This window comes from Lynx rufus, unplaced genomic scaffold (assembly GCF_022079265.1).
Source record: "Lynx rufus isolate CCGP_SWC_20201006 ecotype Redwood Valley unplaced genomic scaffold, mLynRuf1.p SCAF_5, whole genome shotgun sequence".
Classification (NCBI taxonomy): Eukaryota; Metazoa; Chordata; class Mammalia; order Carnivora; family Felidae; genus Lynx; species Lynx rufus.
The window spans coordinates 9574650-9599471 of record NW_025814867.1 but is presented as its reverse complement, the minus strand read 5'-3'; the positions used below and the strand labels follow the sequence as shown (position 1 = coordinate 9599471).

Here is a 24822-nt window from a genome sequence, read left to right as displayed (position 1 = left end):
AAAAACTCAAGTTGGCATCTCACAGGGAAAACAAATTGAGAAGCCTTTTTTTTTCCAGAACGAAATAAAAAATGATCAGGAGTTAAATTGAAACTATCAATGGGACTTTGTGATATTAAAAAGAAATACTATTTCCAGCTCTGTCAAGAAAGGGGCCTGGTAAGGATACCATTCCACCCACAACCAGCACGTCAACCGTCTGGTGTCCAGATTTGGGTTAAACCTCAACATGCCTCCTTGGAGAGCTGCTAATTTCATGTCTTGGGGTAGGAAAAATCAGGATCCGCCTACAATGCCAGCTTGCCAGAAAGCAAAGATGGTCCCATGAGGTCTTGGGTAGAGGTGACAAGGCTTAAAAGGATGATCACGTGCCAGGTTGTGAAATTTGCACATCAAAAACAGAATAGAGTTAATAACATTTAAAGCCAACAGGTTGAGTCTGTAAAGGCCATGAATGTCAGGGAATAACAAGACTAAAAGGGCAACCAATTGAACAAGGCTACAGATACATAAAGGGAAGGAGAAGATGATAGGAAGATATTTTTAATCCATCTTAAGAAGTAGGGGAAGGTGGGTGTGTAGGACTGTTCTGTCTCTGCCACTAATGCCTTTTACAAAGCATTACACGAACATTTCTCTAAGTAGGGTGGCTATGAATAAGCCACCCAGAAATGAAATGGGGAGGCAGGTCAAATAACAGAAAGGCCTGACGCTTCGGTCACAAACTACACCCGGGGTGGGGAGGAGGCTCGGGTCCTGGGCCGCAAGGAGAGCTGTGTGTTCTCGTTTATATGCACTTACGAGACTCCAATAGATTTGGTCTGCAGTGTTAAGGGGAATCGAATTCTATCCATTTGTAATCAAATTTAAATTTTTAAAAGAACTTAATTTCTGAAGCGCCTGGGTGGCTCAGTTGGTTGAGTGTCCAACTCTTGATTTCAGCTCAGGTCATGATCCCAGGGTCGTGGGATCAAGCCCCATGTCGGGCTCTGTGCTGAGTGTGCAGCCTGCTTAGGATATTCTCTCTCTCTTTCTCTGCCCTCTCCAGACTCTGCCCCTCTCCTGCTCATGTGCTCTCTCTAAAATTAAAAAATTAAAAACGAATTTAATTTCTAAGTCTCTATTAGTTGTGTGAGCATATGAATTAAATATCCATATACAAGTGATTTTATATATATATAATTGAATGCATACATATACGTATATATAACTTTGAATAGTTGTTCAACACGTTTAAAAGATGAGTCAACACTAACAACGATTAAAGTACAAATAACACAGTTATGAATGTGCTCCAAAGTACGTGACGTTACAGAACTCGCCATATGTCACTTTCCTCCGTGCCCTGCGGTGATGGGTGCAGGCCACGTGCTGCCGACCAAACGGGTGGGGAGAAGGACAGCTCCCTGTGTGCTCCCCTCCTGCCTGGAGGCAGGACCACTCGACAGCCCCAATCCCCTCTGGAGCATGCTCCCCGTCTCTAGAGCTTTCCTCCCTTCAGGAAACAGCGCGTCTGGCCTTCTACCTGCACCCAACAGTGGCCAGGAGCCTCAAGACAGAAGAGGGGAAGGCCCAAAATGAGCTTCCTCACCTTCCATTCCAGACAGGGCTGGCGGAGCTCACATGACACACAGCCTTGCAAGCGGACCTTCCCTGCACCTGCTACAGAAAACTGACACACAGGATGCTTCTGCAGGGCTCCCTTTCCGATGTTTATTTTTTAAAACACTGCCACTGCCAGTCACTGAGCTCCCGTGGCAGAAGGCAGGCTGGTAACAAACAGCTTGCTGTCAGCCACCCCCTCCCAAACCATCTCCACCTCATTTCAGACGCAGGAAAAGTAGGCACCCGTGCGCCATGCTACCTCTAGGGTTCTCCGGGGCAGAACAATGCCTGGCTTCTAGAGAGACATCCAATGGCAGGGAGACAGCATTCAACAGAGCACTGCAGAGCCGACATGCACCTCGGCCCTGATGCGGTTATTAAAATCACCCACGCATCCCAGAAGCACACAGAGAACACACAGAGCTCTGACGTGCCCCACACTTCCAGGTTGCTTGCTGTAGCCTCAGGGGCTGCCAGGGGCATTCCACTCCTGGGACCCGAAGGTCACACGGCAGATGGCACGGGCTGCAAATGCAAACCAGAAGCTCCAACGATCCCCGATTCTGTTCCTGCTGTAACTCTGAGTCTCTCCGGATGGAGCACGTTCTCCCAGGAGGCGCCGATGGGGTGCGGGCTGAACTGTCATGTCAATTTCCCACCTGAGACAGTTCCAACTTTGTCTCAGACGCGCAGGATTGACGTGAAAAGGGAAACAGTCAATCTGTACAGAACGGCTTGCCAAGCATTTCTGTTCTTAAAAGAAAGGATACTCAACATTGGAATCTGGTTTGATGAGGAAAAAAAAAGCTGGCAGGCAGCAGACGGCGAGGTAAGTTTAGAGGGGCCACAGGGGTAGGTTGCCCCCGGGATGAGTACCTGGCTGTCCTGGTGACCAGACACTGTGCTCAGGGCCACAGCTGCCACCAGGCAGGCCGGCACATTGCTACCTTGGACCCCCTCCTGGAGACAGGACGTCCAGTCCCCCAGTGCCCGATGCCTGGGCCCACACCCGGGTGGGGATGCCATGAGCCGGTGCAGCTCACGTGTGGGGTGCATCCGGGCGGCCAGAGCCACTCTGACCCCGCAGACACCTGTGTAGCTAAAGGCAGTGCAAACAAGGCCAAAGAAGAGTCCACTTGTGTGATGGGTGAGTGAAATGGGGAGAAGGCACAATCCAGGGCTCATCTGGGGGCTCGCCTGAAAACCACGTGGCCCCAGGTCTCAGGCATGACAGAAGGACACGGCCAAAACACGGGCATTTACATGAGAGAAACTCACGGCATCTACTTATAAATATATTATAATGTATGCATTTTGGTATTATTTTTGTTAGCAAATGAAAATGAGAAGTTTTTCCCTGGCCATAAGATCCCTTTTCCATCCCAACATATGCTCCATCCCTGTAATTAATTTATCTTCCCTCCCCTCACTCAACCCCTCCCACCACACACAGCACCTGGGTGAGAACAGACCCCCAGTGCTCCACAGGGCACCCCTCCTGCACACATGCACGCTCGTGCATGTGCACACTGCCCCCCCTGAATGTTTTCTCTCACGCCGCTCCTCATAGAATTATTAGCCACCCCCCTATAGAAAGTCAGCACTGGGTGTTATTTATCTATCTAATCTGTGTAGGCTTAGTGCATATTGCAGTGGTTCTATTTTTGTTTCACTTAGAACTTTAATCAGATGAAGACAATCTCTGGAAGGTAGCAAAAACCCAAACAATCTCTATTCTCTATGCAGGTTTTTTATTTTGCTTGTTTTTGCCAAAAAAAAAAATAAGACAAGAAAGGAGAAAAACTTTTCGTTCTTAATGTTTATTTATTTTTGAGAGACAGAGAGACAAAGTGTGAGCAGGCGAGGGGCAGAGATAGAGGGAGACACAGAATCTGAAGCAGGCTCCAGGCTCTGAGCTGTCAGCACAGAGCCCGATGCGGGGCTTGAACCCACAAGTTGTGAGATCATGACCTGAGCCAAAGTCCGACACTTTACCGACTGAGCCACCCAGACACCCCAGAAAGGAGAAAAACTTTAATTTAAAAACATGTATCTTGGGGTGCCTGGGTGGCTAGGTTGGGTGGCTAGTGTCTGATTTCGGCTCAGGTCATAATCTCACGGGTTTGTGAGTTCGAGCCCCCGCGTTGGGCTCTGTGCTGACAGTTCAGAGCCTGGATCCTGCTTCCGATTCTGTGTATTCTTTTCTCTCCCTCCCTCCCCCCCCTCCCCCCCTCCCTCTCTCTCTCTCTCTCTCTGCCCCCTCTCTCAAAAATACATAAATATTTTTAAAAAAAATTTTTTTAATATATCTTTGCATTTTCTCTTATTTAAAAAGCATTTATAAAATACTTGTTTAACATTAGGCACTGGGCTAGGGCTTTGGCCCATTCAAACATGAAGCAGACATGAGTTCTGCACCCCTGGGATTTACTCAGTGACTATGGAAATTATTTTCAACAGCTTGTATTCTTTTAGAGCATAAGCCTTGCACAGATCTACATCTTTTTTTTTAATTTTTTTTAATATTTATTTTTGAGAGACAGAGCGTGAGTAGAGGAGGGGCAGAGAGAGAGGGAGACATAGAATCTGAAGCAGGCTCCAGGTTCCAAGCTGTCAGCACAGAGCCCAACACGGGGCTCGAACTCACAAACCGTGAGATCATGACCTGAGCTGAAGTCGGACGCTTACCTGACAAGCCACCACTGATCTAAATCTTAATGTGAAAAGTTCTAGGCAATTTAAAACGTGCTTAGAGAATTAGGCTAATATTTCTACAGTATTCTGAGAACAAAAGCACTTTTATATAAAAAAAGCAAACACTACCATTTTTTTTTTAATTTATGAAGCTGGTTTTACTTTGTAACAATTTCTTAAAACTGAAAATTAAAGTCCTAAGTCCCTTAATTCCTATTATACAATACAGAAAAATACATTAAAAAAGAAATGGCAATAAACCAAAAAAATAACAATAAAAGAACTCTGTCATGGGATAGATACCTTTGACAGAAGAGTAAAAAAGTTCTTGATGACATATTTCAGAGATTCACAGAACCTAATTTTCAGATAGTAAATCTGAGTTCCAAAGAGGCTATGTGATTTGCTCAAGGTCACATGGAGTTGGCAAATGAGGGGGGCGTGGCCCTCTAACCTAGGGCTGACTGCTGGGTCTCTGACTTTTCTTCTCTAAGAACCACTCAGAAGAAGAAAAGCTTCATCATATAAGGAAGTTACCTAAACCTCAAACAGACCTCACCTTCTCCTGCACAGATTAGCGGCATCTCTCAATTTCAGCTTAACTTCTACAGGTACCATGCATGAAACTGTCCTTGGTAAAAAGTTTAAGGCTATCCCTTGATAACACTTTGAATTACACACACACACACACTGAAATGAGTTGCCATACTCACATAAACTTCAGTCATCTTATTCAGGCCATTATATTTTTTGTTTTGTTTTGTTTATATTGTGAGAGAGAAAGGAGAGAGAGAGAGACAGACACAGAGAAAGAGAGAGCAGGGAAGGGGCAGAGAGAGGGGGAGGGAGGGAGAAAGGGAGGGAGAGACAAAGGGAAGGAGGGAGAGAAGGGGGAGGGAGGGAGAAAGGGAGGGAGAGAATCCCAAGTGGGGATGTGGGGCTCGAACTCACAAACCATGAGATCATGACCTGAGCTGAAACCAAGAGTTAGACGCTCAATGACTGAGCCACCCAAGCGCCTCAGGCCATTACCCAATTATTATCATTTTCCAAACCTTCGTTAATGGATAATGACCTGTACAAGGCAAAAAAAGGTCTTCCTCAGGTGTCTTATAAGAAAACACGTAGGACGTGTTCAGACTTAAAGACCAAATACAGTGTTTTCAGGTAAAGTGTTTCTAAGTACTGCACGGCCTGATGTCTTGAAAATAAAAAGATTTGGTTAAAGACGAGAAGATCACACAGGGCGCCTGGGTGGCTCAGTCAGTCAAGCATCCAACTTCAGCTCAGGTCATGATCTCGCGGTTCGTGGGTTTGAGCCCCACATTGGGTTCTATGCTGACAGCTCAGAGCTTGGAGCCTGCTTCAGATTCTGTGTCTCCCTCTCTCTCTGCCCCTCCCCTGCTCACGCCGTGTCTCTCTCTCTCAACGATAAATAAATGTTAACAAAAAAAAAAAAAAAAGATGAGAAGATCACAATTCAGAGCTGGGGAGAGGTGAAATTCTGTCCATTTTAAGTACCTCAAAAGCACCTAAGACCTTTTAAACCATAGATAATAAAGCCTGGACTGCACTGAAGATACCATAGTGTGGAAGAGAATGGGCTTAGTCCTGCTGGGCTCAGACCCTTCCTGTGTGACTCTGGGCCAGCAATACGGGACTCTCTGAACCTCGGCCTCATTTTAAAAACGGGGATAAAAGAGGCACCTGGGTGGCTCAGTCAGTTAAGCATCTGACTTCGGCTCAGGTCATGATCTCACGATTGGTGAGTTCGAGCCCCACAGTGGGCTCTGTGCTGACAGCTCAGAGCCTGGAGCCTGCTTCAGATTCTGGGTCTCCCTCTCTCTCTGCCCCTCCCCCACTCACGCCCTGTCTCTCTCTCTCTCTCTCTCAAAAATAAATAAACATTAAAAAAAAATTTTTTTTAATGGAGATAAAAACAGTCTCCACCTCTAAGCAGTGCAGGGTGACTCAAAGTGCCCAGAATGTAAATAAAACGCTCAGTGGCTGTGCTTTTCATTTATCTTGAACCACCATCCCCTGCAAACCATCCAGCAGAAATCAGAGACATAACCCGGAAAGAATTCTGAATCCAAAGAATGAGGCATCCACCAATTTCCAAATCTCCACAGACCTTTCTCAGGTGAGGAAAAAGTCAGGAAGATTATGAAGTCTTACCACCCCACAGAAAGATGCCCTATACTCATCCACTCACTCAACATGTATACATCAGGTTTCCTAATAATCTGATGACTCAAAAGAATAGGCTGGTTTTATTGCATGAAGTGGATATTTACTCTAAGAATGAGTAATAATGTAGTTCAAGGAAACTTAAAAATCATCACATTTTCAAGCCAAGTAAATCAATTTCTAGAAATATACCTTAAGAAAATCACGAGTTGGTGGACACACACTTACGTATGTAACTGGTGTGTTATCTGAGCAAAAATTAGAAACAGTCCAGATTCTAATAATAGACTAATGATTAAGTCTATTGTATTAAGCAACAATGAAAAAATTGCAGTTTTCAAGAATTTTAATGCCATGGGGAAATGGCCAACATATATAATTAAGTAAAAGAGCATTATACTCCCAAATATGTAATATATTTGTGGAGGAAAAAACCACTTGAAACATCTCACCAAAAAAAATAAAATAAAATGATAAGTGGTTGCTAAGTTAGTCCTCTTTTTGTCCTAACTTTTGTTCAATTATCTACAATCAGCCTACTTTTATGACCAAAGGATATATTATTTTTAGAACCTGACTCCGTTTAAAGACCATCTATGTTCACTGAAAGGCCAGGCACTAAGAGCTGAGAAATGGAGTAGGTTCCATGATTCTGTCACGGATTCTGTGTCAAACACTAACAGGCAACCCTGCTTTCTCACCCTGATCAGAAATGGACACTACCTCCCAATGCCATGTCACCAACAGAGTCAAAAAACTTAAGTTTACTTATTTTGAGACAAAGAGAGCACACACTTGAGTACTCAAGCCGGAGAGGGACAAAGAGAAAGGGAGACAGAGAATCAGCACAGAGGCCGATGTGGAGCTCGATCCCACAACCCTGGGATCATGACCTGAGCCGAAATCACGAGGTGGACACTCAACCAACTGAGCCACCCAGGCGCCCCACACAACTTTTCTTTTAACGAAAGAAAGAAAAAGAAAGGGGGGGGGGGAGGAAGGAAGGAAGGAAGGAAAGAAGAGAAAAGAAAAGAAAAGAAAAGAAAAGAAAAGAAAAGAAAAGAAAAGAAAAGAGAAAAGAAAAGAAAAGAAAAGAAAAGAAAAGAAAAGAAAAGAAAAGAAAAGAAAAGAAAAGAAAAGAGGAAAGAAAAAAGAAAACCAAGGAACAAACAGGTTCCATGACTTGCTTATGGTGTCAACATTCACAGGCTTCAGGACAAGGGCTGAAATGTGTACTGAATATCTGCAGATGTAGGACAGGGGAGAAGGTGCCTCTGAGGACAGAAAGCATGGCATGTGCCCTGGGCTGCTGCTGGGTCCTGAGGCCTCCGTGCATGTCAGGCAGCTGGGAATAAAAGCCGACATAAAGATGACACACTGTGTTCGGTGTTTGGTTTACGTGACACTTCCCGTGGGCAGAGAGAGAAATGCAGAAGTCGCCTACAGAGAGGCAACAGCTAAATCACAGGAGGTGGGGGAGACAGGAGACCCCAAGACAGAAGACTGACAAAGGTCCACAGTTAAGCAGAGGAAGGGGAAAAGAGATTTACCAAAAATGAAAAGTAACAAAACCAGAGATGACTGGTCAGAGGAGAGGCAGAGCTAAAATTCTGCCAGGGACAATTCAAGTACACACAGATACGTGCTGCAAATAGAAGTTTGGGGAGCGCCTGGGTGGCTCCGTCAGCTGAGCATCTATCTGACTTTTGATTTTGGCTCAGGTCATGATCCCAGAGTCATGAGATCAAGCCCCACCTCAGGCTCTGTCCTGAGCACAGAGCCTGCTTACAATATTCTCTCTCTCTCTCTCTCTCTCTCTCTCTCTCTCTCTCTCCCCCCCCCATGTCCTTCCCCCTCCCTCTCTCTCAAAAAAAAAAAAAAAAAGTTCCAGTGGGAAATAAGGACTTTTCATATTTAATCATCACCCTGGTACCCACCCTCCAACAAGAGCACTTAGAAGACCACATCTCATGATAAGGAGGCACCTCGCTTTGGTTAGAAAGAAGGAATGCCCTACAGCCGTCTGTATTTCCAGGCACTCCTGGTTGACCCGCAGCCACAACAAGGAGCCACGGCCCTGGAAAGCCCACTGCCACCACTCGCCAGCAGACCACGGCTTCTCGAGGCTGGGCATTTGGGCACTTAGGAATATACCTCCTTCCTGCCAATGGTCATTTGTGTTTGTTCCCAAGCCTGTTCGTGTCCCTTTTGCTTACTAATATTATATAATTATGTTCACTTCACGCATAGCACAAAACAGAGCTGTTTCTATGAAAGCTGAGCTTAATACCTTGAAAAACCAACTTAAGGATTAAATGGCCAATTCAACGTGGATACACAACTGCACTGTATCGGAAAAAGTGGCGTAACAAGGAGAGGATCACATACTTCAAATCCAGCGTACGTGTCCTGTAGGCTCACGAAGGCAAAGCACTTTAGTGCCAGCCTGCCTAACAGGAAGCACCCCACAGAGGAGACTCTTTATTGTTAACTCTTACGTTATCAGGATCTAAGCAGAGAGAGGGAAAGAGAGAGGAGAGCGATGAAGGCAGCAAAAAACGAAAGGGGGGGACCCTACAAGTGGGTGCTCTGGGAAGGCTTCTCTGAGGAGGGCACACTGTGTCGAGAATGGAATGTCCACAGCGGGGCCAGGGTGCAGGGGGAGGCCACAATGAGGCCGGCGGCGCAGAGGGCCAAGAGCCAGGTCACGGGGTCCTAGAAGACCCCCGCGTTTGATCCAAAGAGCAGTGAGAGGCAAAGGAGCAGCATGGCCCAATGGGGTCTCGAGAACAGACCAGCCAGGCTGCTGAATTAGAAGAGAAGCGCAGAGAAGCCAAGTGGAAGCAGGAGAGGGTTACCGCAGCCCGGGGACAGGACGGCGGTGGCTTCCTCCAGGATGGTGGCAGCCGGGTCGGAGGGGTGGTCAGAGATGCACGTGCACGAAGGGTTAACAGAGCCGGCTGATGGCCAGCAGGACACAGAAAGGGGGTGAACAGTGTGACATCTATCAAGACAAACGTGTGTAAGGACGGGGGTGGGGCCAGTGTTGGCAGAAGACATGCTGAGCCATGACTGGGAACGGGAGCCTGGGGCAGGGGAGGGAGGGAGGGAGGAGGAAGGGGTGTCAGAGGTGGGCAGAAATTTGGGAGTCGCCAGCACGTAGCTGGTAGTTAAAGCCTTGGGAGGAGAGTATACGGAGAGATGCGGGCCGGGCACACCAACACTTCCAGCAGCAGAGCACCCCTGCTGGAGATTGCAATGAGGGCTTATTTGTATTTTTATTTATTTAATGTTTATTTTTGAGATAGAGCGCGTGAGCGTGAGCAGGGGAGGGGCAGAGGGAGAGAGAGGGGTGACAGAGGATCCACAGCGGGCTCTGCCCTGACAGCACAGAGCCCGACGTGGGGCTCGAACTCATGGACCACGAGATCATGACCCGAGCCGAAGCCGGACGCTTACCTGACTGAGCCACCCACGCACCCCCGTGTGGGCTTATTTGTAAAAGCTCTGTCAGTCCATCAGGGTTGACAGTCACTGATGTAGAAGCTCTGAGGAAGAGGGCAACCTGATAACAGAGGTTGCAGGGACCCGCCAGAGAGAGTGGTCAGCCCTGCTCCAGGCACCAGGACCTCCAGCTGTGGCCCGGGGCAGACACTGAGGTCCAGCCGACGCTTTGGCCAGCGAGCCCCCACAGATGCCCTGTGTCCTCCTCATGCCCCGCCCCCTGCAGACTCCCATTGGCCCACAGTAAGTTCTGATCGGCAGGTAAGACATAACACGCAGGCTCATACACGCGCTCGTTATGACTGGGGCTGTGCGGACACAAGCGAACGAACACAGTGGACATGGGGGCACGGTATCGACCGTGCGTCCCGTGGGCCCAACCCCAGGTGCCAGCGTGAAGGGCAGGAGGACCCATACGTGACCCCTGGTCCGTGCAGGGCAGGCACCGCGCACGAGCTTCGTGAGGCACTTCGCCACAGGCCTTAGGTTCTCTGGCAATGATCTTTATTTATTTATTTTTTTAAATTTTTTTTTTTAACGTTTATTTTTGAGACAGAGAGAGACACAGCATGAACGGGGGAGGGTCAGAGAGAGGGAGACACAGAACCTGAAACAGGCTCCAGGCTCTGAGCTGTCAGCACAGAGCCCGACGCGGGGCTTGAACTCACGGACTGCGAGATCATGACCTGAGCCGAAGTCGGCGGCTTAACCGACTGAGCCACCCAGGCGCCCCTGATCTTTATTTTTAAATTAAACTTTAAAAAATTAAAATGGCACAGGGACCTAGTTGAATACGCAGGTACCCAGAGCCCACTCTACTTCTCGCACACAGGCAGGGCGAGCAGCTCCGTGCAGGATGCCAGCAGAGACCTTGAGGACTTCCTGCATTGGCCCAACCCGGTGCAAAGTCCCTGCTTAGGTGACGGAAGAAAATCAATAATCCAGGAGATGTTTCTACTTCCTTAGCCAGAAAACCTCATCCAGAACTCAAACAAGTCAAGTTCACAAAGGATCACAGGAGCATACCAGGGACTCAATAAATACTTGTGGGCTGATTCGTCAGCATTACCTTACGGAGAAAGTAAACAATAGAACAGTGTCTTGAAACCCTTATTTGCTTTATAACCTTCTCTTCTTAGGGAAAAGATTATTTAGAATCCTCTACACTTGAGACAGAGAGGGATTTCTTGACCCAATGCTTTTTTTTTTTAATGTTTTTATTTATTTTTGAGACAGAGAGAGACAGAGCATGAGCAGGGGAGGGGCAGAGAGAGAGGGAGACACAGAATCCGAAGCAGGCTCCAGGCTCCGAGCTGTCAGCACAGAGCCTGATGCGGGGCTCAAACTCATGGATCGTGAGATCATGACCTGAGCTGAAGTCGGACGCTCAACCGACTGAGCCACCCAGGCGCCCCGACCCAATGCTTCTTAATCAGAAAGTCATACAGAGCAGCCCCTGGAAATGAGGAACCAGAGGGAACCGTCACTACCTACCAAGACAGACACCTTCCTGTCTGGTTTCTGCAGTATGTTATGTGACAAGAAAGGTCGACAGCCACACGCACAAGTCATTTCCACTGGAGATGGGGAAGCGTGACCTGTAGACCACAGGACAGAGGCAAAACCACAGGAAGGAGGGAGGAAACCTCCCCCTGAAATTCAGTTACATGCAGCTAAGTTTCACTTAGGACAGTGACCTGCGTTAAAAAAAAGTTCAATTTTGAATCTGTGGGACACACATTTTGTAAACAAATAGCTACTGATATTCTCAAACTGAGGGTTTGCTCTTTGTATCACGATTACCAAATGGACTTTATTCTTTTTTCTTTTTTTACTTTCTATAATTTATTTATTGTTGATCATTTACATCCAAGTTAATTAGCACATGTTGCAACAATGATTTCAGGAGTATCAAATGGACTTTCTTCTTAAACTACAACTGTTTTCTAGTTTAGCTACTGAGAGAGTAGTTAAGATATGAAGTCCAAACCAGACAACCTAGGTTTGAAACTCAGCACCCCACCTTGGTAGCTGTGTGACTCTGGGCGAGTTTCTTAACTTCCCTGTGCCTCAGTGTCCTCATCTGTAGAACAGGGGCAGCAAAACTCTTTCACTCAGAGGTCAGTGTGAGAATTAAATGAGATACATGTAAAGAATTAGAAACAGTGCCTCATACAAACTAAGGGCAAAGTTGACTCTTCATTCTTCCTCTTAGACCGTCTAAGCCTAAACATCCCATATTTAGGTACGTCTGCAGACTCATCAGGAGTCAAAAAATCAACCTGCCTGTTAAAATCTGTCTGAAAAGGTCATTCTACCACCTGGTAAAGGTAGACACTCAAAGATGTGGACACTTCTTCTTAACAGACCAGGTGAAGGGTGCCTGGTTGAGTCAGTTGGTAGAGCATGTGGCTCACAACCTCCGGGTCGTGAGTTCAAGCCCCACATTTGGCATGGAGCCCACTAAAATAAAAAAATATAAAATAAAATAAAAAATAAATAAAATAAAATAAAATAAAATAAAATAAAATAAAATAAAATAAAATAAAATAATAAAATAAAATAAAAAAATGAAAAAATAAAATAAAGTAAAATAAAAAATAAAATAAAATAAAATAAAATAAAAACAAAGAAACAAACCAGCTGAACACCAGATTCAAAAGGCAAAGCATTGTCTCTAGTCTGGGGGACGGCATGTAAGAAAGGGAGCTGAGTTTTATCTCATCCCCTATTATCAGAACCCCTAGGGTAACCCCTTATCCCCAACTCCCACCCACAACAGAGAACCACTGCCCTAACTGATGAGAAAGTAAATCTAAAAGGAAACAGTTGTTATCTTCTTAACACACCTCACCACTGATTTAACACACTGGTGAGTCACAGTACTGTGGCCACCGTATCACCTGGGTTACACGTGTGTAAACAAACAATGAAACCCAAAATGGACACCACGCACCCAGCAGGGCTCCTGATCTGTGCCTTCGACCGACCGACCTCTCAGCCAGCTCGGCAAGGCTCACAGACACCTCAGAAGAAAGATCTGAAAACAGAAGATAAAGTACAAAGGACTACAAAGGAAACCAGCTGTATTATAATGCAGTTTCTAAAACTTGAAAAAAGTCTGTGATACAAGAGCTTCTTTATCAATGTATCAAGTAATAAGATCAAGGGGCACCTGGGTGGCTTAGTTGGTTAAGCCTCTGGACTTGGGTTCAGGTCATGATCTCGCGGTTCACGAGTTCACAAGTTTGAGCCCCATGTCGGGCTCTGTACTGACAGCTCAGAGCCTAGAGCCTGCTTTGGATTCTGACTGCATTTCCCTCTGCCCCTCTCCCACTCACACTCTGTCTGTCTCTAATATAAATAAATAAACAAACAAATGAATAAAATAACAAGATCTATCAGCACACCTAATGAACGCAATTTCAAAGCAGTGATGAGCAAAAGTGGTATTTCAAAGTATCTGTTTCCACTGTAGCATGACATGAAAATCTTGATTTCTATCAGTGACCAAGTCACAGGTCCTGCTAATACCACTGTGCTTTCTTTTCTATGTTCACAGTGTAAGGAAATGCTGCATTTCAGTCAGAAGTTAATGAAAAGAAAGATGTAATTTCATTTCCTTACAAGTCCACAGAATCCCCAATTTCCCTCTACAGACCTGAGGTCCCAGGACCTCAGTTTGAAAGTCCTGCTCAAGAGCACGCTGTATTTAAGAGTTAACCTGTGGGGGAGCCTGAATGGCTCAGCAGTTAAGTGTCTTGACTCTTGATTTCGGCTCAGGTCATGATCTCGCAGTCCGCGAGTTTGAGCCCCGCGTTGGGCTCTGTGCTGACAGCTCGGAGCCTGGAGCCTGCTTCGGATTCTGTGTCCCCCTCTCTCTGCCCCTCCCCGACTCATGCTCTGTCTCTCTCTGTCTCAGAAAGAAATAAACATTAAAAAAAATTAAAAACAAAAAACAAGAGTTAACCTCTGATCATTCATTTAACCAACAGTTAGCAATACCTACTTGGCTCTAAGTGCAAGTACCACAGAAGAAAATACAAAGCAAGACTGGGATGCAACCACCCTCTTAAGAATTTTCAGAATCTCTGCTCAGTGTTTATTTCGCTTCTTCCAATTTTAGTATAATTTGTGTTACCCACTACCAAATCCACCAGGATTTCTTTCTTCTCCCTCTCTCACATATATAACTAAAAGCAGAATGAACATGTGGAAACGGGCCATGGTGCCTGTTCCAGCATACTGTTGCGAGGATTTTAGGAGCTGGAGGTCGGTGCTACGGAACAAACACTAGGAGCCCTCCATGCTTCCTCTTCCTCGATAATCAGATCAGCTTTGCCCAAAGTGCAGACATTTCACAGGGATGAAGGAGGCAATTCAAACGGAAGTTCTCCGCAGACAGTTAAGTACTGCCCATGGATGGTTCCCGTGATGCTGCGAATGTACGTGCTTAATCTGTGCAGGAGAAGGGACCCAGGAGCCTGCCTCACCAGAAGTGGCCACGCGGGGTCCTGCAGAATCACAGGAGGGTCTCGTAAAGAAGAGTAAGGAACACACGGGGATTTTTGAAAAAGTGGTTCTGTGGCAAATCCTACCGCAGAGAAGTCTGAAGGAACCAAACAGAGAACCTGCCAAGGAGGTTACTCCGGACACAGTTTTCCACCCAACCCCACGTCTCTTGTTGTTACAGATACCGTGAGTCAACAAAAGTGACTGGCAAAGAGCTTCCTGTACACAACCAGACATGCTGGAAATTCTAAAGCTCTGACGTGAACACTGGTACAAGTCTTACGTGCTAACTATCTGCCCTGGTGTGGATAATTCTATTTTTATTCCTATCGCAACTGATATCTACAGTGTTCACAGAGACTTGTAGGATTTGCCCTAAGTATAAAAACACAGGTCAGTTTAAACAAAATTCCTTTCTCATTAACATCCAATAGAGAAAATGTGAAAACAGCCCCAGATACATGCTAAGAGAGAAACTTGAAGCTCCAACTTGTTTATTATGAACGATTTCACAAATTCAAGAACGCTGGAGATCACTCTGTATTGAAAAAATAGTGACAGAAACTTACAGCTGTATCATGAGCTGGTTTTGAACCAAGTTACCACCAAGTAGAAACAGAACTGCTGTACTTTTTATTTCAAAGGTGGCACAATGACACGCAGGTATGTAAAGATGTCACCTTCAAAGTGACGTCACCAATTAGACTGGGCTAAAGTTAACCTGAATTTTCAAAAGTCTGAGGTATCATGACCAAGGAGGGCTGGTCTGTCCTACCCACTTGATAGGGCTACACTGAATTTCTAAAGGGTACAATTATTTCTACAAAGGCACCTCTTGAATGAACACTGGAAACATCATGAGCATGAGTTTTTTAAATTATCACATGTTTTCCCAAATCTGCAAAATCAGGTTTCACACCCTTGGCATCACACACTGGGAGAAAAAACAAACAAACAAACCCTAGTATGCTTCTCACCCTACCAGGTGTCAGCTTCTGCAGCCCAAGGCATGACTGGTTTGCTGTGGGAGCAGCATTTTGACTTTCCTGAATAACCAGCCTAGTGGGCTCTCACACAGAAACCGTCAGCCTTGGAAAACCAAGCTCTCAGATATGGAGAACAGACTGGTGTTGCCAGGGGCAGGGAGTTGGGGGGCGTTGGGGGGAAGGGGTAGGAGAAATAGGTGAAGGGAGTCAAAAGGTACATACTTCCCGTTATAAAATAAATAGGTCATGGGGATATAATATACAGCACGGTGGCTATAGTTAATGATACTATATTGCGTATTTACAATTGCTGATAGATCTTGAAAGTTTTCATGAGAAAAAAATTTTTTAATCTTTTATCTCAATTTTTTTTAATTTTTAATGTTTTTTATTTATTTTTGAGAGGGAGAACACGAGTAGGGGAAGGACAGAAAGGGGGGATAGAGGATCTGAAGTGGGCTCCATGCTGATAGCAGCAATCATGACCTGAGCCGAAGTCAGACGCTCAACTGACTGAGCCACCCAGGCGCCCCATGAGAAAAAAAAAAAAACTTTTTCTGTAACTATGTATGGGGAGAGATGTTAACAAGACCTACTGTGGGGATCGTTTTGCAGTGTATACAAATATTGAATCATGTACACCTGAAATTAATATCATGTTATATGTCAATTATACCTCAATTAAAAAATACAAAATAAATTATCAGCCTTGGTATATGTGTCTTGCTGTGTCATACAAATAATACTAAGCAGCCAAGATGTTCCCAGTACCTTTGGTTTAAATGCAAACTCCTTCCCAGTGAGGGTTTCTAGGTTCTCACATGGTATGTTGATAAGGGGGGAAAATGGGAGCCTTTTCAAATTCTTCTGTACAGTTAAGAGAAAACTAGCTCACATGAAAATTCATACTTGGTCCCCACCACTCTAAGACTTCTATTCAGAACACTCAAAGTCAAGGCCTTGCATGTAGCTAAATCCTATTGCCACATTTCTTGGCACACTCATCCACGAATGGTAGGCCGTAAGACCTGCTAAGCAGTACAAAGTCCCACGTGGGGCCACGGCTAACCAGCACAGCCAGTAGACCAAAGGGAACTACTCACGGAAGTACTTCAGCGTCTCTTCGATTTGCTCGGTCGTGAGGTCAATGTTGGCATCTGGAGAAATGAGGGGCGTATGGAGCCAGTCGTCGTGGTCATAACCGTAGATGGTGTCAGCTCTTAACTTATAATGGGGCAGCTGCTCCTCCAGCAGGCTGATGATCTCGACTTCCGGAAGATCGGTGCTGTTGCACACGTCTGGAGGCAAGAAGATGGCAAAGTGAGAGCCCAGACTGGTTTCGGCCTCGCTGCTAAACTAAATGAGCTTGCGGCCGCAGCAGGTGTCTTCGGCTACTTACAGCATGGAGAGGCCAGGCGAGGCCACATCGGGCGTCTTTTTCCTATTTAAATTCCATTCTCAAAATTTAGAACACCCACCTGAAATAGTCACTTTCTTCAAAGAAAGCCACCCACTTTCTTCGAAGTAAAGCCACAACTCCCGTGCTTTCTGGGCTCAGTCATCCTTCCCAACCCTTCCTCCGACCATTCTCTTTCAATCATTCTACGTATAAGCCAAACCAGTTATAATTTCACCAATATGCCTAACTTCTTCCTGCCACTCTTACCATTCAAGCCACCCCCCAGCCCCCGGCAAGTAGGATTCTGCCTCCATTTAATTCATTCACTCAACTTTATCCACCCATATTTCTTTCCATTCATCCATCCAAATACACTCTGCGTCCCAGAGACATAGGAAATGCAACAGTAAACACAACAGTTATGGTCCTGTGCTTGCAACGCTTGTACTCTTGTGGGGCTTCCAACCAAAGTAACCGGTGTCCCTCCGTCAAGGCAGAGCTGGGATACCACCTCTTCCCAGATATGGTGGTGTTCTGAACACCTCAAGCAGAGCTAACCTCTCCTCCCTTCTATATTCACACAGCATTTTGTCAGCTCTTCTATTGCTGCCCTTATTAAGCTCTGTCCTCTGGGTAGTTTAGTATTCAACCCATCTCCCTGTGAGATGGCAAATTTCCATCAACAGTTGTTCTCAATCCACCACCCGTACCCCCTCACCCCTCATAGGTCCTGGCCCAGACTGCACGCAGGGGGTGCGCCATAAGGCCTGTGAAGGTGAATCAATCCATATAAAGCACATTAAAGAGACCTTTTAATTAAACTGTTATAAAAAAAAAATCAAAGTACCCAGGATAAGCCCAATCTTAGGCAATTTCTCTACCCCCTAGGAAGAACGAATTAAATAATTGTTAATGGGAGGACACCGGGGTGGCTCAGTCAGTTAAGCATTGACTCTTGGTTATGGCTCAGGTCATGATCTCATGGTTCATGAGTTCGAGCCCCGCTTCAGGCTCTGTGCTGACAGTGTAGAGCCTGCTTGGGATTCTCTCTCTCTCTCTCTCTCTCTCTGCCCCTCCCACAAGCACACACACTCTCTCTCTCTCAAAATAAACAAATAACTTTAAAAAATAATAAATGCTAATGGGTGAGTGCTGATTATCTCTCAGCTGATTCTGACATCAGTCATATACTGACTGGGACCCACGATGGTAAATGGCAGGTGTAAGCAGTGGTGGTCTTGTCAACCCATAAATAAACCGAAGCACCTACGGTGCTCACGGCTGGACAAAAGAAGAGAGTTAACTCGGTCTCTTGTTCTAGGAATGAGCCTTCCAAGAGAAAAACCACTCAAAAGATAAGAATAGAATAAGAGCAATTCTCCAGAAGGTTATTGCACAATGGTCTTGCCTTGCAGTAGTAAACACAGGTGGGGGACTGGGTCAAGGTGGAGGGCAGAGCATAGGATTCAATCTCCCGTCCCCTGTCCCTCTCCGAAGTGCAGGGAGGAGAAGAAAACCCTCTGGAGATCAACGAAACCACACGACAGCGAGGGGAAATAAGGAAGAGGTGCTGACAAGAGATCACAGTTATGAGTCATGCCCGAGGACGTGGAAGGAGGCATCGAAGGAAAGGAGGAAGGTCCGGCCTGAACACACACAGAGGAAATGAGTGGAGCAAACAGTGTGGGTCCTGGGGTGCTGGTCCCGGGGTGCGGCAAGCTTGGGGGTGGGGGGCGGAGGGAGCAGGAAGGGCCCGGGGCAGGGGTTTGCTGGAGACCAAAGCCGGCACAGCAGGGAAGACCGGTCCCTTTGCTCCTCTCCAGGCTGAACCAAGGCAAAGGCAGCGGCGGGGCAGTGGCCACGTGGCCGCTCACACTCCAGCAGAGTGTGACATCTGTGCCCAGAAGAATAGCTATGCCAGAGACTTACCTACATTCCTGTGTCCTTCGGGTCTAAGGCCACACAGCAGGGGGAAAAAAAAAAACACAGAAGCACAGGTAAAGAGAGCGTTCAGTGACCCAGTGTTTCCCTTTGGGCAGGAGCCCACTGAGACCTGTCAGACTCCCTCTACCTCCTACCACCCCACACACCCTCCTCTTGCTCAATTTAATTTGCAAAGCTTCTTTGCAGAGCATTTCAATTCAGGAAGTCAGTGTGGTTTTTCGAGCACCGACGAAAGAGAAGAAAATAAATACAAAGTGAAGACATTTAGAATTTTACTTGGAGCTTCTGGGACTGGCAGGTGGGGGTGGGGACAGCATCTGAACATTTGATTTCTCTGCCTAACGTGGGAAATGCCACTGCAAGTGCTCTTGGCATTGCAGCCAGTGAAAACCAGACCGGAGCCGCTCTGCCTCGAACAGAAGTTACCTCCTCCCCAGGGACAGAGCCCACAGCCCAACCTCAAGACAGACGTGTCCTATTTCTTCCCACCTCCCGCCAAGAACAAAACGCCACCAAGAGGCTCAAGATGGGCCCATAATTAAGTGAGTATTTCCTTCTCTCACAATCAGGTGAAGAGTAAGTTCCCACAATGCTCGTCTTGAGGACAGGCCTCATGGCTACAAAATGGCAGCCTTGTGAAAAGGGGACGTGGGGTCAAGGAGGGCTGACGCCCAGCTGGTGGCATCTCTCAACTGAACACGGATTGGCTCCACAAAGGACCGTGCCAGCCTATGCCTAGGGAGAGAGGCAGGAGACCAACACATTCCTGAGTGACTCACCCTCACAACAGGCTAGAATCTTCCAGCGTCACTGCTTTGGGTGGTGGGGAAGGCAACAATCTTAAACAAAAATCCCTTCTAAGAATAACGTGTCACTTCTGAGCATGTTGGCAGCTGCTCAAACTCTGAGCCTTGACCTGTCCTTCCACATTTCCAGGGCTGAAGGTCAACCTATTTACAATGTGGGTCCTTATGCCCAAGAGACATCATTTTCCTAGAAGCACATGATGGCCGGCGAGATAAAAGTATCAAAAAGCGAGGGTGTGCGAAAATGTCTTTTTAAAAAACTCTGTGTATTTGATTTTGCCATAATGTGACCAGTCATATAAACACGGCAAGTTTTCAGCTGTCTGGACGGCCCAGAGAATCAGAGCATAGGGAAGGATTATAGAGACCATAAGCCCTGGGGACCTCCAGTGGAGGGGACGCCACATTTGCCGCATGGAGAAGACGTACCAAGGCCTGAGGTTGAGTAAACATAGTAAGAGAGCCTCCGAGAATTCCCCAGGAATTCTGCACTGTGGCAGGCCCAAGCCAGCTGCCTTCAGGGCACTCCCTGACCCTCCAAGAAATCTGGGACACACATAATATTGGCTCTGGTTTATAGATGAAGAAGCTGAGATTCACAGGGGCTATGGAATATCTTGTTGGTCAAGGCCACACAGGTAAGTGGCAGATCCCGTTCGAGAAGCCTCAGCTGTCCGACTGAAAGCCATGCCCCTCCCTCTGCCCTCTGCAGCCCATCTCCCAGGCAGGCACATGAGAAACGCTGACGATTTCCCAGCATATTCTGATCGGGAAGTTTTTGTTCTAAACAGGGAGACAACTTCGTAAGTATGGTCGGGATGTTCAATTAAACACACTGACAAATTAGGGAGATGTCAGAATGTTCCTTCCAGAGCACGGGAAGCAGAACGGAGAAGTAAAGTAACTTGTCTGCAGGACCACGAAGGATCAGGGGCCTGAGAAGGATGGCCCTGCCCCCTCTCTTGGGGCTCACTGACTCAAGCTCAAGGTGTAAAAGAACACTGTTGGCCAAACCTAGAGGAAAGGACCCCTTTATGCTCCTAACGGTCATCATTTCTCCAAAGCTCCAAGCCACATCATTAACATTAAAACGTGTTCTCAGATAAGGTATCAGCCTACTGATTGAACTCAGACCCCAACAGGTCCCTGGCTTCTAGCAAGTGTGCAGCAACCACAGCCCAGAACCCACCGAGCCCAGCATGTAAAACCTTCGAAAGGCCAGGCTCACCCTGGCTGTCAGGGTGGACTGAGCCCTTCGTATCTCTCCACTCTCCAGTTACTACAACAGCTCTATGGTTGCCAGCCACACCTCCCCTGGACCCATCTGTGGAAAGATGTTTTTAAAACATGGCACTGCCCTGCTTTAGAAACCTCCCAGCTCCTCGGGGGCACCTGGGTGGCTCAGTCAGTTAAGCATCCACCTCTTGATTTTGGCTCAGGTCTCGATCTCACGATTCGGGAGTTCAAGCCCCGCATGGGGCTTCATGCTGGCAGTGTGGAACCTTCTTGGGATTCTCTCTCTCCCTCTCTCTCTCTGCCCCTCCCTCCCCTACTCATGCTCTCTCTCACTCTCTCTCAAAATAAATAAACTTAAAAAAAGGAAAAAAAAAAAAAACCTCCCAGCTCCCTATAAAGTACTTCATGATTCAGCCCACACACGCCTTCCTAAGAAGCTGTGGGGACAGAGGTTTCCCAAAACCCAATTTCTACTTCTTCCTTTCGGTAACGTAATTCCCAAGGTGTGGCTGGGCACGTGGCTACCCGGCTAAAAACTACATTTCCCATCTCTCCTTGCAGTACGGTATGTCCCTGTGCCTGGTTATCAGGAATGCTCACAGAGCTCCCGAGCCTCGCCTTCTCTAGCTGTGGGATGCAGAGAGGGGGCTGGCGCTGAAACCACCTTCAGCCACACAAGTTAAAGGCAACAGCAGGGCAACCCAGGGTGCCTGGGACCACCTGGTGGGGTCCAATCTGCCCCTGGGACTTGTAAGAGGGGAAGAAGGAAATGTCTACCTTGTTGAAGCCACTATTACCTTAGTCTCTACTAAAACGGCCTTTCTCATCAAGTGCAGTCTCTGCTCTTTTCTCCAATACCCCTTCAGTTAAGCCACACCAACTTCTCAACATTTGCTAAGCACGGTTTTTCACAAATCTTGATTTTGACACCAGCTGTCCTAGCTGCCTAGAATGCCCTTCACTGCCCAGCAAACTCCATCTCAAAATACCACTCAAATGTCACCTTGTATTTCAAGCTTTCCTTGACTTCTGTCCCGTGGCTATATATGTAGCACATCGACTATTTCGCTGCGATGTTATGAGTGTTTTCCGTAATCCCCTCTTCACTAACTGTAAGCCCCTCAGGAGAAAGAACTGAATTAGCCACCTTTACAGCCAGCTGGGGAAGAGTAAGTGCTCACCGAGCGCTCCATAAATAATGGGGACAAAGGCGAGGACGAATCACCAACAGGGAGCAGGGCTAGTCTGGCAGCCCCCTGTCCCCGGGATGGACCAAGGCCCAGCCTTCGGCACAGGGGAGGTGGAGTCGCGTAGTGCAAAGTGCGGTCAGGCCCCTCCTGGCATCCCCCTAGGTTTCTGTTCAGCACAGAGGTAAGGCCCGCTGGGAGGTGAATGTCCCCTCGATCACGCAGCAAACACCGATTCAATCCAAGGCCCCCTATTCTTACGGCAACACTTTGGGAGCAAACCACAACAGATCTCTTCACCTGTTCGCAGGTAGAACCCTTCAGAGGCCTTCTCCAAGGCATACGTTTTAGAGTGGGTCCCCCGACCCGAGGTACATTTAGGGCTCTCTGGGAGCTGAGACACGGTGCTGGAGCCTGCAAGGCATCCGGAAGTTCCGGGGCTAAAACTGCAGCTACGTCCACTAGACACCCGACTGGGGCCAGATCCTCCCTCCCACAGAGGGGCTAGAAGAGGCCCCTCTGATACACAGGTGGCACGGCAGTCTTCACGGAACTTGCCAGGCGCCTGAGATAAAGCTTAACATTTTACAGCAGAGGAGGCAGCTCTAAATTAGTGTCTGACGTTTAAAAATCAGGGAGTCTCCTGTAAAGACACAGCTCCCTGGCCTCTCAGAAGAAATCGACATATCCAGGACCACGCAGTTACATGCTCTGAGCGGTGGCCACCCCCAGATGGGGTGCGGTGACTCCGTAGGGGTTTCTGGGGCCTCCTGTCTGCAGGCCAGAGCTGGAGGGCTCTAGGCCCAGGAGAGCAGGAAAGTGCACAAAGGTAGGGGAGAAGTGTCCTAAACACTCACCCAGGCTCGGGGAGATCCTGGGGCAACAGCAGGGGGAGTAGAAAGAACAAAAGGAGAAAGGGAACCGTGCTGGACAAAGAGGAAGGCTTTCTGAGAACAAACTGGCACAGTCAGGGAAGGGAGGGGCAGGGGGAAAGTCAGGGAAGAGACAGATGGTGAGGCTCACCAGCAGCATGACTGCCCCCTGCTGGAAGGTGCGTGAGGCCCAGGTACAGCAGGAGCACTGTTCCAGGAGCTTGGAGCGGGGGACGCCGGGCCTGGCTCCGTCCCCAACTTCTCCCGTCACCCAGGCAAGCCCCATCTTCCTCCGTCGGGAGCTCCATTTCTGCATCCATGGAACAAAGGCGGGGCGTTGCAGAAAAGCTCTATTCCTGCCCACACGTGTGTGAGCGGCCAGACCAAGAACTCTGTGTAGAGCACATCCTGCTCCAGCCACGAGGTGCTCGTGGCCCTGGATATGCTGATTCCTCAACCTGCCTTTTTACAGGAGATTTCTTGATTTTTAAAAGTCGGACACTCACTCAGAACTTTGTAAACACCCGGGGCACCCGGGTGGCTCGTCAGTTAAGCAACTGACTTCAGCTCAGGTCACGAGCTCACAGTTGGTGAGCTCAAGCTCCGCCTCAGGTGAGCTCTGCTTCTCTCTCTCTCTCTCTCTCTCTCTCTCTCTCTCTCTCTCTCTCTCTCTCTCTCCTCCCCCTCCTCCTCCTCCCCCTCCCCTTCTCTCCCCACCCCACCCCCCAATGCCCCTTGTGGGATTCTCTCTCCCTCTCTCTCTCTGCCCCTTGCTCACTTGTACCCTCTGTCTCTCAAAAAATAAAAATAAAAATTTATAAACACCTGAGGGTCAAATTAAGCATGAGTGTGTTCCTCCTGTTTGTGCTCTGGGGTTTCCCATGATGCCTCAACTCTACGCCTTGGGAGAATGTTCTAGGCTACATTAAAGGTGGCAATCAAAGAAAAGTAAAGGAACCTTAACTCATAAAAACTGGCCCTATTCTACCCATCTGTTTTCTATTCCCCGCCCCCCCCCCTGCCCCGCCAACCCCACTCCATTTCTTTACCCACCAAGTTTCCACTTGGCCACAAGGACGGTGGCTGAACAGTGTGACCCCAGGGCTGTGCTTGAGGAAGCAAGCTTCTTACCACCCATTAAGCTTAGCAGTGATGGTAAACCTGCAGCAATGTTTGCAAGACGGCAAGAGACAAGACCCCTCTCCTACTTGGCCACTTGCAAACCACTTGTACAGACTTGGAAACAATTCATTTTTCTTGAAATTATTAAGATGAAAGGGTGCAGACTCAAAGACTTACACACACGCCATACTGGTACCAGAGACACTTGATACTTTGTAACTGGTGTCTTTCTAGAAAATTCCCATTATAGGGTTACACGGTTGAGAGCCTTACCTACGCATCTTCGGGGAACTGTGTTAGGAGTTACGGTCTACACCACAAAAGTTGTGATTTCACAACCTACAAAGGGACCACTGGTCTACAAAGGGACCACCGGAGCTAAAGACCACTGGCTCAACCATCTCATCTAACGGAAGACGAGACTGTACTCAGAGAGGCTGAGGAGGCGCCCAAATGTCACTGAGCAACTAGCAACAGACCCGAGACTGGTACACGGCCGAGCACGTGAGAAGCCTCGGAAAGCGACGGTGCCATCTTGGATGCTGATTTGTGCCCTACGGTTTACACGGCACCCTGCCTGGTAAACAGTAAGCGCTCAATAAACATTCGCGGAATGACCCAAAGCATGTGTACCTATTCCTGAACGTCATCCACCCTCACCAACCAGCAGGCACGGTGAGGATGAAGAACACATTTTACAAATAAGGAAACCCAAGTCTCAGAGGTGATGTGAGGAGCCCAAGTGACTCTGCTCGTAAGGGGCCG

The 24822-nt window shown here is 47.5% G+C and overlaps 1 protein-coding gene across 6 annotated transcripts in view; it reads right to left on the bottom strand.

Annotated features, from left to right (window-relative positions):
• TRAK1 (trafficking kinesin protein 1) overlaps nt 1–24822 on the bottom strand; it is a 124232-nt gene that overhangs the window by 73691 nt on the left and 25719 nt on the right. For 5 of the 6 annotated variants that reach the window (XM_047099570.1, XM_047099567.1, XM_047099563.1 and 2 more), the window contains exon 2: nt 16595–16789. Coding sequence is in view for 3 of the 6 variants with exons in the window: in XM_047099563.1 (XP_046955519.1) it covers nt 16595–16789 (195 nt within the window). In the remaining 3 variants the exon portion in view is untranslated. Of the gene's footprint in view, nt 1–16594; nt 16790–18819; nt 18936–24822 lie in introns of those variants that run through there. The other variant, XM_047099568.1, reaches the window with a different exon arrangement.